This window comes from Trichomycterus rosablanca, chromosome 6 (genome assembly GCF_030014385.1).
Source record: "Trichomycterus rosablanca isolate fTriRos1 chromosome 6, fTriRos1.hap1, whole genome shotgun sequence".
In the NCBI taxonomy this organism is placed as follows: domain Eukaryota; kingdom Metazoa; phylum Chordata; class Actinopteri; order Siluriformes; family Trichomycteridae; genus Trichomycterus; species Trichomycterus rosablanca.
The window spans coordinates 50,310,367-50,330,570 of record NC_085993.1 but is presented as its reverse complement, the minus strand read 5'-3'; the positions used below and the strand labels follow the sequence as shown (position 1 = coordinate 50,330,570).

At 43.7% G+C, this 20,204-nt stretch overlaps 1 protein-coding gene across 12 annotated transcripts in view; it reads left to right on the top strand.

Annotated features, from left to right (window-relative positions):
* The window catches only part of dock7 (dedicator of cytokinesis 7), an 87,803-nt gene that overhangs the window by 43,724 nt on the left and 23,875 nt on the right, over positions 1 to 20,204 (top strand). For 3 of the 12 annotated variants that reach the window (XM_062998017.1, XM_062998016.1, XM_062998021.1), the window contains exons 22-36: positions 891 to 1,060; positions 6,931 to 7,020; positions 7,444 to 7,539; positions 8,570 to 8,710; positions 8,961 to 9,074; positions 9,161 to 9,328; positions 10,214 to 10,353; positions 12,357 to 12,526; positions 12,673 to 12,812; positions 14,315 to 14,497; positions 14,611 to 14,767; positions 15,865 to 15,961; positions 16,220 to 16,237; positions 18,945 to 19,041; positions 19,129 to 19,263. In XM_062998017.1, coding sequence (XP_062854087.1) covers positions 891 to 1,060; positions 6,931 to 7,020; positions 7,444 to 7,539; positions 8,570 to 8,710; positions 8,961 to 9,074; positions 9,161 to 9,328; positions 10,214 to 10,353; positions 12,357 to 12,526; positions 12,673 to 12,812; positions 14,315 to 14,497; positions 14,611 to 14,767; positions 15,865 to 15,961; positions 16,220 to 16,237; positions 18,945 to 19,041; positions 19,129 to 19,263 — 1,916 coding nt within the window. The remainder of the gene's footprint in view (positions 1 to 890; positions 1,061 to 6,930; positions 7,021 to 7,443; positions 7,540 to 8,569; positions 8,711 to 8,960; positions 9,075 to 9,160; positions 9,329 to 10,213; positions 10,354 to 12,356; positions 12,527 to 12,672; positions 12,813 to 14,314; positions 14,498 to 14,610; positions 14,768 to 15,864; positions 15,962 to 16,219; positions 16,238 to 18,944; positions 19,042 to 19,128; positions 19,264 to 20,204) is intronic. The other 9 variants (XM_062998023.1, XM_062998022.1, XM_062998020.1 and 6 more) reach the window with 6 other exon arrangements.

Here is a 20,204-nt window from a genome sequence, read left to right as displayed (position 1 = left end):
GCAGTTTTCCAACAGGATAACGACCCCAAACACAACCTCCAAGATGACAACTGCCTTGCTGAGGAAGCTGAAGGTAAAGGTGATGGACTAAACCCAATTGAGCACCTGTGGCGCATCCTCAAGTGGAAGGTGGAGGAGTTCAAGGTGTCTAACATCCACCAGCTCCGTGATGTCATCATGGAGGAGTGGAAAAGGATTCCAGTAGCAACCTGTGCAGCTCTGGTGAATTCCATGCCCAGGAGGGTTAAGGCAGTGCTGGATAATAATGGTGGTCACACAAAATATTGACACTTTGGGCACAATTTGGACATGTTCACTGTGGGGTGTACTCACTTATGTTGCCAGCCATTTAGACATTAATGGCTGTGTGTTGAGTTATTTTCAGAAGACAGTAAATCTACACTGCTATACAAGCTGTACACTGACTACTCTAAGTTATATCCAAGTTTTATTTCTATAGTGTTGTCCCATGAAAAGATATAATAAAATATTTGCAGAAATGTGAGGGGTGTACTCACTTTTGTGATACACTGTATATATAGAGGGGTCGTGAGGTGATCTGGCTCTCATCGATGCGATCAGGGTTGTGCAAGCGGCAGCGGATTCATAATCGGGAACTGGAAATGACTAAATTATGAGATAAAGGAGTGGCAGCTGCATCAGTAGAGAGGATTCTAATAGGGCATGGAACTCATACGGCAGATTATTTAGACGCACGACTATTATTTAGACAGAGATTACGCCGATTACGTCACCACAGTTTTAGGAATTTAGACACGCCCTCTTCTCAGGAGTGTCGGATGACATAAATGCATCTATGTAGAGAGATCACCAGGTCTTCAGACAGACCCACGGTTTATAACGACGTCCCGGATCGTTTATGCCAACAGGTCCTGGAGGTCTGGGTGGCTCGGTGCATTATGCCACGATGGCACGATCTGCCATCAGACCTGCCAGCCTCAACCTGAACCGCTCACGGAGCCTGAGCAACAGCAACCCGGACATCTCCGGCACCCCGACCTCTCCGGACGACGAGGTCCGATCCATCATCGGCACTAAGGTAGGAACGTCTGCTGTCTGAGGTTAATCTAGTGAGATATATATATATATATATATAATCTAGTCTAGTTTGATGAGTTTGAGAGTATATACTGCTGTATATAATGATGCCGTGATTAATAACGTAGAATTTACAGTCACGTGGAATTTGATTGCCTGCATTTTTATTTCCTGCCATTAAAATGTCATATTTATCTCCTAAGCGACCGTGATGTACAGGCATCTGAGCTGCTCGTGCAATTAACAAGCACATCTGGAATGCGGCAACTCCTGCAACTGTTAATTAATCCACTAATAATGAATCACTGCATGTAGGATCATCACAGGAGGCTGTAGATTCTTCTGGCGACACTTTTAAATGCTGGTACGGTCAAACAGCAGCCACGTATCCACGTATTTAGCTTAACTCTATAGATATTTATACATTTTACATCAAATCTAAAGAACGCCCTCATTCTGTTGGATGTTGATTTTCTATGCAGCTGGATATTCCACTAGCACACCAGCGCTGAGATCCTGAGCTCCCGGGTTGGGATCTCGGCTCTGCTGTCGGTCAGCTGGGCTCCTCTAGCAGGCACAGTCGACTAGACAAAATTGGCCTATAGTCTGCTGGGTGGGGTTATCGGCCACTCAGGTGGCGCAGCGGTAAAACACGCTGGAGCACCAGAGCTGGGTCCCGAATACGTCGTATCGAGTCTCGGCTCCGCCTGCCTGCTGAGGCTGAGCAGCCACATGGGCGGGACTAAGCCGGATAGGGTCTCTCTCATAACTAATGCAGTTACGACCTCTGCTGGCTGATTGATGGCGCCGCACAGAGATGAGAAGAGTGCCGTCAGGGTGTGTCTCTCCGTACACAACGCTGAGCTGCGCACTGCACTCGTCAAAGTGTAGGTGATAAGATGCATATGTGTCGGAGGGAGCGTGGGTTAGCTTCGTTCTCCTCAATCAGAGCGGGGATCAACACTGGTGGAGAGGAAGGATGACGCAATTAGGGCAATTGGACGTGCTAAAAAAGGACAAAAAGGGGAGAAAATGCATGAAATATACAGTATATATATATTTAAAAATAAAGGTAGGGTTATCAACACAGTGTAGGGACCTTGGTTGCCCAGGGCGCCTGTACAGAAAGTGGAGGAGTTTAGAGATCAGGACGTGGCTCTTCACACGCAGATCCACTGATTGGTGGACTGTGCACACGTCGGAGGGAGTTGTGTGGCTTATATACACCCTCCTTGGACGCAGTCGGGGGCCCCAGCAGCGGATTGGCTATGCTAAACTGGGAGTAAAAGGGGGTAAAATGCATAAGAGAAGCTTATCCCGAAATTTTAAATTGTACCCATGGGTATTTGGCATAAAGCTCTTTGTTGGATGAAAAGGTCAGGTCCAGGCTACGCCAAATTTGGCGAACACGGACTCGTGGGACAGCGGTAAACTACGCCAGCCCACAAGGATGATTCGAGTTTGAATTTAGTGCCGCTATCTGCCGACCGGGCGCCTACACAGACACACGATCGGCTGTGTGTTCGTAAGGGGCGGGACGACGGCTGGACAGGGTTTTCCTGGTTTCGTAACCGCTGGATGATCGGTGGCGCCTGCATAGAGACTGGGAATAATGGAGATCGGTGCGTGACTCTCCGTACGAACTGATTCGACTAGATTGGGAAGAAAATTAGGGGGAAAGTGCAGAAATGGAAAATACAAAATAGAAAACCGTTTTAGGGACCTTGTTTTGGGCACAGGGGTGTGGTCATGCTGAAAAAGGAACAAGGTCTTTTCTAACTGTAGCCACAAAGATGGAATCACTTAGATAATCGATTGATTTTACACATCTGGTTGCAATAAGTGTGGCTGAAACACCTGAACTCAATAATCTAACCGGTTTAATTTCTGCATGTATTGCTGCTTAATATTTATCTTGATCTTTTTAGCCTAACACGTTAACTATCTGACGTGGCGTCGACCTGTAAATTTGTGACCCGTCACTATTCCCTCGCTTGCTTTTGCTCCTGGCCGTGACACTTTCTGCTTTCCTCCCCCTCGGCTTACAGGGCTTAGATCGCTCCAACTCCTGGGTTCACACCATGGGCTGCAAGGGCGCCCCCTGGGGTAACAGCCCTGGCTCAGCATCTGATACTGTACAGGTTACTCATTTTATTTTAAAAATCCCACCCTGTCAGAGAGAAAACGATTCACTTTACGTTCCTCTCCAGCACCATTGGTTTTAGAACTTTGAAACCCCACCCAGTATCTTCTGCTCTGTGTTTTTATGTTCCATTAGACAAACCCAGTTCAGCTCTCAACCACTAGCCTGGTAAAATCATACTGAATCTTGGAGAATTCAGTCATGGATGTATTTACACGTGGGTTTAGAGTGAACGTCCACCATTGGAATTAGCATAAAATTATTTTGGGGTACAGCCATACTGAATCCAGTAGGTACAACAATGCTGTTGCCTTCAAGATTCAGAATGGCTTTTCCCAGGCTACACAATCACTACTTGATGCACTAGACCTGGTTGATTCGTAGCCACGCTAATACATAATACCAGGGTCTGAAAGTCATTTTGCACTTTCATTTGCAGCTGCTGGAATTTTGTCGTGTATAACACTTAGCAAACCCAAAATTATGTCACTGGAAAACATCCGGTTGGGATCTAAGTGAGGATTGTTGCTTGTAAGGTTGTACATACACAACACAGTGCATTTAAACCTGTGTTATTAATACAAATGCAACGTAGGTAGATATAATCCCAATATTTAAACATCATCTTTTTAATCATAGTTTTAGTATGTACCGTGTTTGTCATTTCTGCTATCCGAATAATAGTAATAATAATAATAATAATAATAATAATAATAATAATAATAATAATGATAATAATTATAAAAATAACAGTAATAATAATAACAATAAAATATTAATAATAATAACAATAATAATATTATTAATGATAATAGTAATTATGATAACAACAATAATTATTAATAATAATAATAATAACAATATTAATAATAGTCACCAGGTTTTCAGACAGACCCACAGTTTATACGATGCCCCAGATCATTTATGCCAACAGGTCCTGGATAACAATATTAATAATAACGATGATAATAATAATGTTAATAATAACAATACTACTAATAATGATAAAAAAATAACAGTAATGATATGAATAATAATAATAATAATATAAAAATGATGATAATAATAATAATAAAAAGAAGAAGAATAGTAATGATAATAATAATAATAAAAGTTATAATAATGATAATAATATAATCATATTAATAATAATAATAATCGCCGTCAGGTGGCACAGTGGTAAAAACACACGCTGGAACCGGAGCTGGGATCTCGAATACATCGTATCGAATTTCAGCTCTGCCTGCCGGCTGAGGCTGAGCGGCCACATGAACGACGATTGGCCTGTTGTTCAGATATGGGCGGGATTAAGCCGGATGGGGTCTCTCTGTCATGACTGGTGCAATTACGACCTCTGCTGGCTGATTGGTGGCGCCTGCACAGAGACGGGAAAAGAGTGCTCTCAGGGTGTGTCTCTCCATACACAACGCTGAGCTGCACTGCACTCGTCAAAGTGTAGGTGATGAGATGCATACGGCTTCTGCCCACGTGTCGGAGGGGGCGTGGGTTAGCTTCGTTCTCCTCAATCAGAGCGGGGATCGGCATTGGTGGAGAGGAAGCGTGATGCAATCGGGCAAGAGAAAAAAAAGGAAAGTATTAAAAAAATTATAATAATAATAATGATAATATATAATGATAATAACAATAATAACAACAATAATGATAATAAAAATATTATAATACAAATTATAATAAAATAAAAATAATGATAACAATAATAATGATAATAATAATAATGATATAATAATAATAATAATAATAATAGCTGCAGCTGTGAAATAAGACGTATTTGACTATACAGTAAAAATCCACTAGCTTTTGTCATCTTAATATAAACTGCTACCTTACCAAAGAATGTTTCTCATTAATTATGAATGTAAATATTAAAATATAAATATATTTTTACTTTAAAAAGCCTCATCTGTGGACTTTAAAAGAACTCATGGGTTAAGATTGGACTATACAGACTTTACACCACCTGATCCAGGCAGAATCTGGGATGAAATGAAACTAACCTAAATGAGTCTGAATAAAAATCTCTTGTAATAAAAGTGGTTGAGGGTTAACACACTGTCCTGCCATTCTTACGTTCTTCTGCTCTTCTTTCATTTCCTGTGTGTTAACACTCTCACTGTTCTGTTCTCTCCATCACACCGAGCACTGCATGGCCTCACAAGCATTTTCACTCTCGTACTACGGCATGTTGTGAGATGCTGCATGTTCACTGTGTGTGTGAATGAGACGATGCGTTTGTGTTAGTCTCTCTTGTGCTGTTTATGTTTGTAAGCATCTACAGGAACTCGGATCTCGGTGCCGATGGGTTCGCTCATTAGACTGTTGTGTATATTTTTCCTTCTAGTTTAAACATCGTGTTAGTGTATTACTTTACACTTAATGAAAAAAGTTTGGACAGCCTATATAACAGCTTCAACTCCTCTGGGAAGGCTTTCCACAAGGTTTAGGAGTGTGTTTATGGGAATTTTGGACCATTCTTCCAGAAGCGCATTTGTGCGATCAGACACTGATGTTGGACGAGAAGGCCTGGCTCACAGTCTCCGCTCTAATTCATCCCAAAGGTGTTCTATCTATCGGGTTGAGGTCAGGACTCTGTGCAGGCCGGTCAAGTTCTTCCACACCGAACTGGCTCATCCACGTCTTTATGGACCTTGTGCTTTGTGCACTGGTGCGCAGTCATGTTGGAACAGGAAGGGGCCATCCCCAAACTGTTCCCACAAAGCTGGGAGCATGAAATTGTCCAAAATCTCTTGGTATGCTGAAGCATTAAGAGTTCCTTTCACTGGAACTAAGGGGCCGAGCCCGACTCCTGAAAAACAAGCCCACACCATAATCCCCCGTCCACCACACTCTACACTATATCAAACAGTTCGTCTCATTGGAGGAGCTTTGGAAAGGTCAGGGGCAAACTGGGTCAAAGATCAATCAGGTGTACTTTGAGCGCCGAGTACTCGCTGTTGCCACCGGTCGGCCGGGCGCCATCATTGGTGGTGCCTGCAGCAGATACTAATTGGCCACCGTATCTGCTGTGTAAGGACCCCGATTGGCTGAAGAGACGCCTGTGCATAAAGCAGGGGCGAGATACGGAGGGCTGTACACGTGTCGGAAGAGGCGTGTACAGCGACGTGCTCTCCTCGGATGCAATCGGGTATCCCTCAGCGGCGGAAGACAAACTTGAGTCGCTAAATCGTGAGTCCAACACGAGGTGCGAGTCGCTCTGGGAAGTGCAGCGGCAGGATGAGCAGCACCGCCATGCTCCATAGGAAGGAACGGCACAGCCAGTTTTGCCGCTTCTCATGTGAATGCGTCCTTACTTTTAGTTTCTTAGTCAACAGCTTGGAGAAGCCCATAGTGGTGAATAATGGTAAAGGTTGAAGGTAAATGATGTCTTGTAATGATGAACTCGAATTTTTTGACCCAGCAGATTTGATCATTTAGGTAAAAATTTTAATTAGAGCTTTTTTAATCATTCAGCAGAAATTAAAATCCCAATCCATTTATAGCATGCATGTGTTTTATCAGTGTATGTATGTTTTTGATTATACAGCTGTACATTGCACTAATCATACAGTGTTTTATCAGTGTGTGTTCTGTCCTCTTGGTGTATACGCGTGTAGTCTGTGTGTAGCGTCTGTGTGAGTAGCTGATGACACCACACACTCCTGTCCTTCACACTAATCTGTTGTCACCCTTCCATTCATCCCCACCCGTAGGCCATGGAGCGCAGTGGCAATCGCATGTCATCGCACACTGAGAGCGCCAGTTTCATGCAAACTTTAACAGGACGCTTGCCGACCAAAAAGGTAGAGACCCGACGTCGTCGTGTGTGTGGGGGGGAGGCAGCCGCCTCTTTAATCCCCTCCGCCCCCCCTCGCCTGTGTCTTGTCTGTGGATCTTGATTGGATGGTGTTAAGTCTGGTGTGGTGATTGTGGTCTTGTGCGATGCTGACCGTGCCTTCTGTCTTGTGAATGCCTTCTTCTGTACGTCTGAGGTGACGGAATGATGTGTCTCACCTGCTCTTTGGGTCGTATGTCCGTTTTTGGTGTGTGTTCCTGTTTAATCCGGAGCTTCACTCTTACCTGGCAGCAGCCAGTGGGAATTTCACAGGCTCTCTCTGTCTTTTCTCCCTGTATTAACATTAAGACACTAATATATGTCAGTTTGATCAGGTTTGCCGGGCGGTCGGGTGTTAATGGTGTTTTTGTGGTGTGCCGGTGTCTCTCAGCTCTTCCATGAGGAACTGGCGCTGCAGTGGGTGGTGAGCAGTGGCAGCGTGAGAGAGGGAGCCCTGCAACAGGCCTGGTTCTTCTTCGAACTGATGGTAAGGATTCGGCACCTTTAGCAGAGATGTTTGCCTTGAAAAATGACAAGGAGCCATTAATCAGAAAAATCCAGAAATAATTAAATTGGTTGTTATTGTATCTTGAACACACAGGGGAAAAAAGCAATTCATAAACCAACTGAGTTTATTCCACCACATTGATTCTTATAATTAGAATTATAATACACAGGCATTTTTTTACTTTTTTATAAATTCTTTTGAGGAAAAACAATTTTCTTAACAGACAAAGAAAAGGAAATAGGAAAGGACAAGACAGGCATGGGAAAGGAAAAGAAATAAAAGGAAATGTAAAGGAAAGGGCTGGAAGGAAAAGGAAAGAAAAAAGAAAAGAAAAAGAAAGGACAGGGAGAGGAAGAGAAAGAAAAAGAAAGGACAAGGAAATGTGGGAAAGGACAGGAATAAGAAAGGACAGTGCGAAGAAGGGAAAGAAGAAAGGACAGAAAGGGAAAAAAGACAGGAGGGGAAAGGAAAGGACAGTATAAAGAAAGGACAGTATAAAGAAAGGACAGGATAAGGAAAGGACAGTATAAAGTAAGGACAGGGCGAGGAAGGGAAAGGTAAAAGAAAGGACCAAAAGTAAAAAAAGAAAAGACAGGAGGGGAAAGAGAAGGACAGGACAGGAAAAAGAAAGGACAGGAAAAAGAAAGGACAGGGTTTCAGCAATTTATATAAAGAAATAAAAAAATGATATACTTTTGTTAGATTATGTAGTTTTGGGCACGTCTGCCCAAATTCCATGTTTTGTTTATTTTCTGAAGCTCTTGGGTGGCACAGTGGTTCTCTAACCCACTAACTCTGAGGTTCAGGGTTTCTCTGTGACCCCAGAGACCAAAACAGTAAAGTCAACAGAACACAAGGGTTAACATATTTACACCTCGTGAAACCACAAAACATGGAATTATGGAATTATGGAATTTGACCAGGTGTGTCTAAACCTTCGGTTACGATTATGTAGTATTTGGAAGAACCTGCTAGAAATTAGCTAATTGTTGTAAACCTTCTCTTTCAGGTAAAAAGCATCATCCACCACCTGTACTTCACTGAGCGTCTGGATTCTCCCAGGAAGAACCGCTTTCCCGAGCGATTCATGGACGATATCACGGCTCTGGTGAGCACCATCGCCGGTGACGTCGTCTCACGCTTCCAGAAGGTAACAAGATTTCATCTATTTCATTAGCTACTAAATACAGCTCATACATTTTTAATACAGTGTTTATTTGTAGAGCTGAAAGCTTGAATAAATGTGAGTGCATTGTTAATATTCATATTTATTTATACAGTATAACTAATGGTGCAATATTAATACAGTCTAATGATCTCTGGAGGTACCAGGAGTCCTTGATAGCCTAATTAGCATTGCTATCTCTTCACTGACGTCTTTTTTGTTTATGTCGTGTCAGGACCTGGAGTTGGTGGAGAGGCTCAACACGAGCTTGGCCTTCTTCCTGAACGACTTGCTCTCCGTCATGGACCGAGGTTTCGTCTTCAGCCTCGTGAAGACGTACTGGAAGCAGGTGCCCCGGATTCTGCTCCAGTTCTGATTCTGAGCCGTGTTTTAGCCGTATCTCATGTCGTATCTTGGCTGCTGTTCTTCCTTCAGGTCTCTGCTAAAGTGAACGCATCGCAGAACCAGACTTTGGAGTCCCTGAGGCTGGACTTCCTGAGGATTGTGTGTAGCCATGAGCATTACGTTACTCTCAACCTGCCCTGCAGTCTGCTCACTCCACCGGCCTCTCCGTCCCCGTCGGTGTCCTCAGCCACCTCGCAGGTAATACATCCTGCAGTGAATATATTATATATATATATTTTTTTTTTGTGCGCACTTCTTATCGGCGGTAATCCACACATACCGCTTAGCAGAAACAAACACAGGCACATCTCTGCACAAGGGAGGATTTTTCTGAAACTAAATGTAATGGAACCACAGCATGTCTCTTCCCTGTAGTTTTTTTCTCTATCACGTATTACCGAGCGGAACGTAATGAAATGAAATGTAAGCCCAGTTTGGCTACAAGTTATACAAAAGATGATTTATTGCAATTATTTTAAACTATTTGTGTTATTAAAATATACTTGTTGTCAATTTGTATACTTTTGACAACAATCTTTATTTCTCATGCAAGTGTTGTTTGAATGAGAAGATTGTTCATTATTGATATTAATATCGGGGCTGTATTATAGTTACAGTAGCGCCTCCCGCTGCCCGAACAAAAGAATGAAGAGCCGTTTTTTTTTTTTAAGGCTCTTTAAAAGGAACCGAGCCAAAAGATCCGATCCGACTCCCCATCGCAGAATTCACTGCAGCAGTTTTCCAGACGCGATTTTTTTAGCTTTTATTTTACTCAGTAACGGATGTTATTTAAAGTGTAGCGAATTACAATTCCTAATAGAAAACATACTTAAGTAAAAGTAAAATTACTGGTTGTAAAATCTACTTAAAAAAAGTACAAGTACACAAAAAAACTCCTCAATTTCGTTACTTTCCACCTCTGACGGCGGGGCACTTGGAGGAGATGGCACCGGGATTCACTGTAGGGTGAAGAGATTAACAAATACCAGGGAACACCTCTACAGTCCTGTGGAGTTCATGTCTCCGAACTGTTTTGACTATTAAACAGGTAGTCCTAATGTTCCCCTTCTTTCTTCTCTTTAGAGCTCAGGGTTCTCCACCCATGTGCAGGACCAGAAGATTGCCAACATGTTCGAGCTGTCAGTACCCTTCAGGGAGCAGCACTACCTGGCTGGCCTGGTGTTGACAGAACTCTCCCTTATTTTGGATCCTGAGGCTGACGGGTCAGTACACCGGTGTGGGTCTCGCCCGGTCCTGTGTTGTCCTGTCCTATCTCACATTTATTGTAATGTCTTATCTCATTTTTGATGTCTCATTCTGAATGATCTCATATCTTGCTCCACAGTCCAATCGTCATGCTTCTTAGCAAATGAAAGCAACTGATGAGTGCTTTTATTAGGACCGCAGCTATTTGGACCCATCATTAGTTGGTTATCTGTTAACCACTGTGTAAACACTGGGTAAAACGTCTAAATAAATAAATACATTTATCTTTTACTAACAAGCTTAAAGCTTAATAGCTGCAGACCAGTCAGGGTGCCCATGCTGAGCCAACAGTGGGCACGTGAGCATCGAAATTGGACCACACAGCAATGGAAGAAGGTGGCCTGGTCTGATAATTCAGGTTTTCTTTTACATCACGTGGATGGCTGACCTGGGGAACACACGGCACCAGGATGCACTATGGGAAGAAGGCGAGCCGGCAGAGGCGGTGTGATGCTTTGGGAAACCTCGGGTCCTGCCATCCATGAGGACGTTACTTTGACACGTAGCAGCTACCTAAGCATTGTTGCCCGATTCCCTGATGGCTGTGGCCTCTTTCAGCAGGATGATGCTCCCTGCCACAAAGCTAAAATGCTTCAGGGACGGTTTGAGGAGCACAACAACGAGGATTGAGGTGTCGACTCGGCCTCCGAATTCCCCAGATCTCAATCCAGTCGAGCATCTGTGGGACGTGCTGGACAAACGAGTCCGATCCATGGAGGCCCCACGTCACAACTTACAGGAGTTAAAGGATCTGCTGCTGACATCTTGGTGCCAGATACCACAGCACACCTTCAGGGGTCTAGTGGAGTCCGTGCCTCGACGGGTCAGGGCTGTTTTGGCAGCAAAAGGGGGACCGACACAATTAGGGATGTCCCGATCACGTTTTTTTTATCCCGATCCGATACCGATTCTCAAACCGATACTTGTATTTTCTAGATATCGTCTAGATAAGAACTAGATAATACTGTTTACACGGTGCACACTTCAACTACATTACAGTTATTCACATTAATCCAGTGTACATGTTTAACAACTGAATAGATCTGCAGTGCTGTAGGAAAATAATGCTGCATCCAAACTATTGCTTAATGTTCTTTTACAAAATAAAAGTAAACAAACCTAGTGCAGCATTGTAGTAAAAATGAAGTGAGATAATTACAGTTTCACTTTGAACTTTATATTCAAAGAACATAATTCTATAATTCTGTTTAATGCAGTGATGCACTAAAAATGAACAGAAATCTCCACTCACAAGTGGTGTAGCAGCTTAACTTGAATATAAAAAAACAAATAAGTTACTTAACAACATTACAGTAAAACCTGAATACCAAAATAAAATGGAAAGTCACTCTTTTGTTATGAAGGAAAGCCAGTTCTTAAAGTGCTTGTATTGTGACTGGTTTGATGTGTGTTTTTACGCGAAGTGAGTGTGTTTTGACCCTTTGGGGCTTCCATAGCGCATGGGATAGCGTGCTCGGCTCTGGCTGTCCTCTATTCGGAACAGAAGAAGTTAATAAAGTGTTTTGCTCCCGACAGTTAGTGAATATAGTGTGTATTTATTTCTTTATTAAGCGAGTGCATCACTACGACGCTCTGTTACATAACTAAGCCAATCGGAGTGCTCGATACTGAGATGTCGTTCAGTCTTGTAACACGTAAACTGGTAAAAGCTGTACGTTATGGTCCTGAAGTTTTCATACTGGGATTAAAAGTTATTGTTTTGTAAACCGGAGTGATCCTCGACTCACGCACCATATAAACAGTAAAATTGTACAGTAATGAACGCAGCTCTGCTCCCACCGCCTCGTGAAGCGCTCACATTACAGACGTTACACTTCACTGCTGGACTTGTTTCACTTTCCAATTTAAAGTATTTCCACACAGCGGACATGCTGACGTAAAACAAAAGATCGGGTTATGATCGGCATTAGTATTGTTCTACTGTTTCTTTGTCCTGTAGGATGTTTGCGCTGCATAAGAAGGTGATCAGTGTGGTCCATAACTTGCTGTCCAGTCATGACTCTGACCCGCGCTATGCCGACCCCGAGGTTAAAGCCAGGGTGGCCATGCTTTACCTACCTCTCATTGGCATTGTGATGGAAACCCTGCCCCAGCTCCATGACTTCACAGGTATGTCCAAATGCAACCAACAGACCAATGCCATTCTGAATTTATATTTTATCCCAAAAAAGCTCCATTTATTAATGTTACTGGACCTTTAAGAGTCACTTTAGCGCTCATTACTGGAATGTAATTGATGTGGTTTGGGCTTGCAGAATCCCATAATCAGTGGGGCCGTTCTGGGGCGGACGAGCAAGAAGCTGAAGGCATGATCAGCCAGAGTGTCGCCATGGCCATAGCGGGGACCTCCGTCCCTCAGATGACACGTCCCAGTAGCTTCCTCCTAAATCCACAGGTAACACATACATGCCATGAGACCTAGTGAGCCGCCTCGCTGCCTACTGCCCACCTGATCAGCTGCCTCAGTAGAGAGGATTCTAATAAGGCAGATTATTTAGACACACTACTTAGACAGCGATTACGTTACTGCAGTTAACTTACAAAGCTAATACAGTCAAACCGATGGGCTGAGGTGGCACAACGTCTCCCTCCGTGTACCGAAAACCCGAATTTACAAATAAACGACACTCGCGCACCTTTATACAGATTAAAAATCAACGAGAACTCCGTTGGTTGCTCCACATCCGTCTGCCATGTTTGTAGTCTTTTATGAGAAAAGTCGTGCTGCACTGAATGCTGGGATTGCCCTCAGCGCTGAGGAGGCGTCGGACGCTCCCTCGTTCTTCGGTCTGATCATCACTCAGAATTAAGGCGCCTCAGTAGGAGCATTTTAAGGGATCTAGACGTGGAATTTAGACACGCCCTCTTCCTGGGAGCGTAGGACGACATAAAATGCGTCTTACAGTTTTAACAATATGCAGTCGAAGTAATTGAGGGCCCAGCAGTGGCGACCTGGCAGTGGTGGGGATTAAACCAGCGACCTTCTGATTACTAGTCCGGTACCTTAACCTCTAGGCTACAGCTGCCCTAACAAACAAACATAGCCTAAAGCAGACAGACGAAGTGGGCATGTATAAACCATTACAGTGCTTTTAACAGTTAAGGTAATGATCTAGAGGTCAGGGGCCTAGCAGTTTAAGACCTGCTGCCGTAAGTTGCCACTGTTGGGCCCCTGAGCGAGGCCCTTAACCCTCAATTGCTTGCATTGTGATAGCTCACTAATGTAAGTATTAAGTATAAATGCGTTTGCTAAGGGGCAGTACTAGCTGGTCAAGGTACTGGACTAGTAATCAGAAGGTTATCAGTTGTAGCTTTACATCTGCCAGGTTGCCAAGTCTCTTAATCCTCATTTGCTTGGGTTGTTTATGGGCGAGGGGCAAATTACGTTGGATAAAAGCGTCTGCTAAATACTAAATAAATAAATGTAAATTTAAGTTTAACAGACCTTACAGTGGCTTGGAGGAAGCAACTAAAGGGCAGTTGTAGCCTAGCGGTTAAGATACTGGACTAGTTGGCAGAAGGTCACTGGTTCAAGTCCGACCACTGCCAGGTTGCCCTTAATCCTCAATTGCTTGGACTGTATACTGTACTTCGCTTTGGGTAAAAGCATCTGCTAAATACTGAAAATGTAAATGGTGGCTGTCGCCTCACAGCCAGAAGGTCCTGGGTTCGATTCCCAGGTGGACTGATCCTGTCTAGAGTTTGCATGTTCTTGTGTCTGCATGGGTTTCCACCAGGGACTCCGGTTTCCTCCCACAGTACAAAGATGATACAAAACTGGCTGATGAATCATGGGTAACCTGTACCTACGTGTCCTGTCACGAATGGAACCAAATGTTAAACCTATATTAAATAAACTAATAATGTATTTTATTTTCTTCCACCTCTCTGTACCAGGCCACTCGTCAGCACGGCACCTTCTCCCCCGAGTCCAGTCGCAGTCTGCTCATCTGTCTGCTCTGGGTGCTGAAGAACGCGGACGAGCTGGTGCTCCAGAAGTGGTTCACTGACCTGTCCGTGTCTCAGCTGAACCGCCTCTTGGACATGCTCTACCTCTGTGTGTCCTGCTTCGAGTACAAGGTGAAACGCCCCGACGTTTTCTCACGCCCTGCTTCTCTTATAAATAATAATGCATAGTTTGATTAACCAGCTAAGATTGTGTTTTTCTTCTGTCCATCCATTTCACAAAAAAGGCCCATTTTTTATTCATGCAGGGAAAGAAGGCATTCGAGCGCATGAACAGTCTCACTTTTAAGAAATCCAAGGACATGAAAGCCAAGCTGGAGGAGGCCATCCTGGGCAGTATAGGAGCCAGGCAGGAGATGGTGCGCCGCAGCCGAGGACAGTTGGGTCAGTAACTCGACGTGCAGTGGAAGCGTAATGATTAAGGGTCTGGACTAGTCCTGTATTTAAAAGGTTGCCGGTTCAAGCCCCACCACTGCCTAGTGGCCACTATTGGGCCCCAGAGCAAGGCCTATAACCCTCAGTTGCTTGAAAAGCGTCTACTGAATTCTGTAATTGTAAATGATAACAGTGAAAGCTTTACACACACACACACACGCACACATATAGAGTATATAGTCACATGATGTGAACACAGGCAGTTGAGTTCAGGTGTTTCCGCTACGCCCATTGCTAACAAATGTATTTTTTGGATATTTAGCTTTCTAAATTCATAGCAGTATTTTTTGGGAAGGTCCTTTCCTGTTCCAGCATTGACCGTGCCTAAATCTCAGGTTCTAATCTCAGCTCTGCTACCGGTCGGCTGGGCAGCATCTAGCGGACACAGTTGGCAGTGCCTGCAGCAGACAAAATTGGCCATCAAGTCCGCCGAGTGGGACAAGACCGGGCTAATAAAGTGGGCAGGGTCTTCACACACTGTGCAAGGACCATGGTTCGCAGCCTAAATGCAGAAACAAATAGAAATAAAATGTGTAGAGACCTAACTTTAGAAATTGACTATTGACTGAATGGGCACAAATTCCCACACTTTATTTAGTTATTTGGAAGGTTTTCTGCCATAATTTTCATTATGGTTGCTGTGTCTGTGAGTAGCGTATAATTCCGATATGGGATGCCCAGCAAGGTCATAATCAGTGGTTCACCTTTGAACATATTGTGTGTGTGTGTGTGTGTGTGTGTGTGTGTGTGTGTGTGTGTGTGTGTGTGTGTGTGTGTGTGTGTGTGTGTGTGTGTGTGTGTGTGTGTGTGTGTCTCTGTCGAAGCAGTTGTTGTGATGGAACTACATTTACATTTTCAGCATTTAGCAGACGCCTTTATCCAAAGTGACTTACAGTACAGTTACAGTATACAGTCTGAGCAAATGAGGGTTAAGGGCCTTGCTCTGGCAGTGGTGGGGCTTAAACCAGTGACCTTCTGATTACTAGTCCAGTACCTTAACCACTAGGCTACGACTTGCCATACTGACTCGTTTCTCTTGGTTGTAGAGCGGAGTCCATCAGGCAGCGCTTTCGGCAGTCAGGAGAACCTGCGCTGGAGGAAGGACATGACACACTGGCGTCAGAACAGCGAGAAAATGGACAAGTATGAACGATCATGTCATCGATAAAATGTTCGAGACTCGAAGGGAATTACGTTATTCCTAACGGATCTCGCTCCTGTCTGTTATACTTGTCTAATTTAATCCCATTTATTTATTTATTTATTTATTCTAATAATCTAATTTTATAATTGTTTTTTATCCTTTAACCTTTAGTACATTCCAGATTTTACTCCATTCACTGTTTTACCTGGAGTAATGTCTTCATTTCACCCTTGTTCTTTCATGTACTGTGTGTTTAGGGGACACAAATCAGTCAGGTATTGTACAGCTACAGTGTTTATCAAACAACCCCCTGTTTTATAACCCCTTAATTTAAGGATTACCCCCATTCCCACCAGCCCTCTCGCCCTCCCTCCTCCCCAGCTTTTCGTGTCTAATGCTTTAAAATGCTTCGGTTGGAGTTGGATTGCTGTGTTCTCTTTTTAACCAGTGCTTAATGGCTCGGTTGTGCTCTGGGATTGATGTGTGGTTGTCTTTGCTTGGGATGAAAAAGTGCAATTACAAGCAAAATCTGTCATCTATTCTCTTATTTTATTCTAAAGATTAAAGCTAAGATGCAGTTAAAGCACTACAGACCTACCGTAGGTTTCTTATATATAAGTCTAGTAGATGAAAGTCACTTTATTTACAGCATTCGTGGTGATGTTCCCAAATGATTTACATACAGTTCAGTTATCACTACTCCAGTTTTTAAAAGGCTTCCTTTTTACTCTAAGTGCTCATAGGTGCAACCTGTATTTAGTTATTTTATTATTTCTACACATTTTGATTGACACATAAAGGCTTTGTGGACCCTACATAGCCAGCTAAATGCAAAAAGGACATTTGAGGTTCAGCCACAGTCGGAGAGAAGGATTTAAAGGGGTCCGTTTGTCCTACACAGACGCATTTTACGTCATCCTACACTCCCGAGAAGAGGGCATGTCTAAATTCTTAGATCCCTTAAAATGCTCCTAATGAGGCGCCTTAATTCTGAGTGATGATCTGACTGAATAACGAGGGAGCGTCCGATGCTTCCTCTGCGTTGAAGGCAATCCCAGCATTATATGCAATATCAGGATCAATATAAGCCTAAAAGCTTTTATTATTTGAAAGGCTTTAATTAGGATTTGAATATTCTGCATGGGAGGAAATGACGGATCTATTTATCTGCTTGACGGGTGCATCGGTTTGCTGTTTACCTGTATCACTAACCCAGACTTCTGCAAACAAAGCTTTAAACTTTAAATCTTCCTTCATCATGTGCAAAGCTATAAGGGTTTGGTGTGCTCTTTAAGCCTACAGAATCCTGCGCAAACCTCCTTCCTATACCGCTTGTAATCTTTGCCTCCTCTGATAAAAGGGTGTAGTGTAGTGGTGTGCCGGCTCTGCTCTTGCTAAAAATCTGTCGCAACGTTGTAGTTTGTGTCTGGCCTCTTTTAAAAGCCTGGTGTGCTGTGCAGGTTTGAGGAAACGCTACCGTTCAGTGGGAGACGCCTGGATCCTTCGTTTTGTAGCTCATTAGACGCACTGTACTCCTTTTTCTTGAGCTATAAAAGACACATCACAACCTTTCCTGCTGTAAACATGGCCCAAGTTCAAAACTAAATACAAATCTGAACTATGTGGACGCAGACAACCAGGGTTAAAACTTTCATCTTCAGGTGCAAAATCAACAATAAACAGCTGTATTAGAAACCGACCACAAAACAAGCTCAGTGAACTGCGCCCAAACGTCAACACCCAACAAAACGTCCAGTTAGGAAAACGCAGTGTGCACTAGGTGCCGAATCATAAGCATTTTCTCCTGATTTAACGTTGTCAATCTGTCTACCGCTGCTGGTGGATCCCTGATTGTAGGGCTGCACGATATTGGAAAAAACTGACAGTATTTACACTTCTTAAATTTTTGCCAATATAAAACTGAAAGCACACGTATGAAGACAGACTATAATATGATCCTTAATCTATAAAACAACTCAACGAAAAGACTCAACGTTCCTGCCATGAATGGCATTAAATTATTAAACAAACGAACAGACTTCCCCTCTTTGCATCTGCTATAGCCTCCACTCTTCTGGAAAGACCTTTCACAAGATTCTGGAGTTTGTCTGTGGGAATTTATGCTCATTTAGAGCATGCAGCAGGTAGCCAGCAAAGTCTGGCTTGCAATCAGCATTTTTTTTTTCACCACAAATGTGTTTAGTGGGGTTGAAGCCTCTGGGGTTGACCACACCAGATGAATCAAGACATGTTTAAGAACATGCTTTGTGCGAGGGTGAGAAACCGTTGCCACTTTGTTGAAAACATATTATATTATTATTTATATTATTAATATAATGCACTTGTTAGCCACAAGTGTGGCTGAAGCACCTAAACACGGCCATTTTTGGGACGTTTACATCTCACATTCACCACATTTATCCAAAATGATCTGTGACTGATCCAGTTCAAGCAATTGAGGACTAAGGGTCTTCTTGTTCAGGGGCCCAACAGTGGCATCCTGGCAGCGATGTGGCTTGAACCAGCGACCTTTTGATTACTCAGATTACAGCCACTATGAATTCCTCTCTAGCCTGCGTTATACCTTGGATCCATTCTGCACTAGTGGACATATAGACGTTTAGTTTTCATGTTTTATTACTGCTTTATCCTGGTCAGGGTCCCAGAAAGAACGGCATTTCATCACAGGGCCTCGGCCACCCCCTGCAACCCCCCACCGCCCAAACATATCCAATCATCCCAGTCAGCCGATAGCACCGCTGGGTAAAACCTAGGCTCAGGTCCCACATAGTAGGCATTCAAAAAGCACCAGAACTAATGCTAAACCAGTGTGTACTGCTGTAAGTGCTCGCTTCCTGTATTTTTAGTACACCAGTCGTGTACTGTGACCCGAACGCTTGTGCTGTGGATGCTGTAGCATACAAGGGTTCCCGTCCCTTCTCACATCCACTCATAAACGTGTTTTCCTCTCCACTTTTCCAGAACCAGAGCAGAGCTGGAACACGAGGCCCTGATAGACGGCAATCTGGCGACCGAGGCCAACCTCATCATCCTCGACACGCTGGAGATTATAGTGCAGGTGAGTATTCAAAAGCGCTGATGTGAATGATGTGGCCGTATATATACTATCACGACCTATAATGTGTGTTCGTTACTGCCCGTCTAGACTGTGTCTGTGACCGAGTCGAAGGAGAGCATTCTGGGAGGCGTCCTCAAGGTTCTGCTGCACAGTATGGCGTGCAACCAGAGCGCCCTCTATCTTCAGCACTGCTTCGCAACGCAGAGAGCTCTCGTCTCAAAGGTAAACAGATAGGATTCTGGGAGTCCATAGATAACCCCCGTGTTTATTAAGGCCTGGCTGATATTAGGGTTCAACGTGTGGGTTGATATTTTATGCCGGGCTGTTTCTGTATTGGCCTTATGCATCTACACTGCCTGGCCAAAAAAACGGTCACCACCTGGATTTAACTAAGCAAATAGGTAAGAGCCTCCCATTGGATAATTACTGCATGGGTGATTATGTTTTAGCTGGCAACAAGTTATTTAATCCTAACTGATGCAGTGAGTAGCTTCTCATTTGTTAAACAACCACGTGGAAAGACACATCGTGTGGTTGTGGAGAAGATGTTAATCTGTTTCATTGAGTTAAAAACTGTGCAGCGCATTATTAAAAAGTGGAAGGACAGTGGGGGAAGGAATGTGGTCGGAAAAAAATCTTGAATGATGGTGATCGGCGATCACTTAAACGTTTGGTGAAATCAAATGGTAGAAAAACTCCAGTAGAACTCGGGGATGTTTAATAGTGACAGTAAGAACATTTCCACACGCACAATGTGAAGGGAACTCAAGGGATTGGGACTAAACAGCTGTGTAGCCTTAAGAAAATCACTCGTCAGTGAGGCTAACCGGCAAAAACGGCTTCAATCTGCTAGGGAGCATAAAGATTGGACTCTGGAGCGATGGAAGAAGGTCATGTGCTCTGATGAGTCCAGATCTACCCTGTTCCAGAGTGATGGGCGCATCAGGGTAAGAAGAGAGGCGGCTGAAGTGATGCTCCCATCATGCCCAGTGCCTACCGTACAAGCCTGTGGGGGCAGTGCTATGATCTGGGGTCGCTGCAGTCGGTCAGGGTCTAGGTTCAGCAACGTTATGTGCCCAAAGAATGAGGTCAGCTGACTACCTGAATATACTGAACCACCAGGTTATTCCAGCCCTGATGGCACGGTCATATTCCAAGATGAC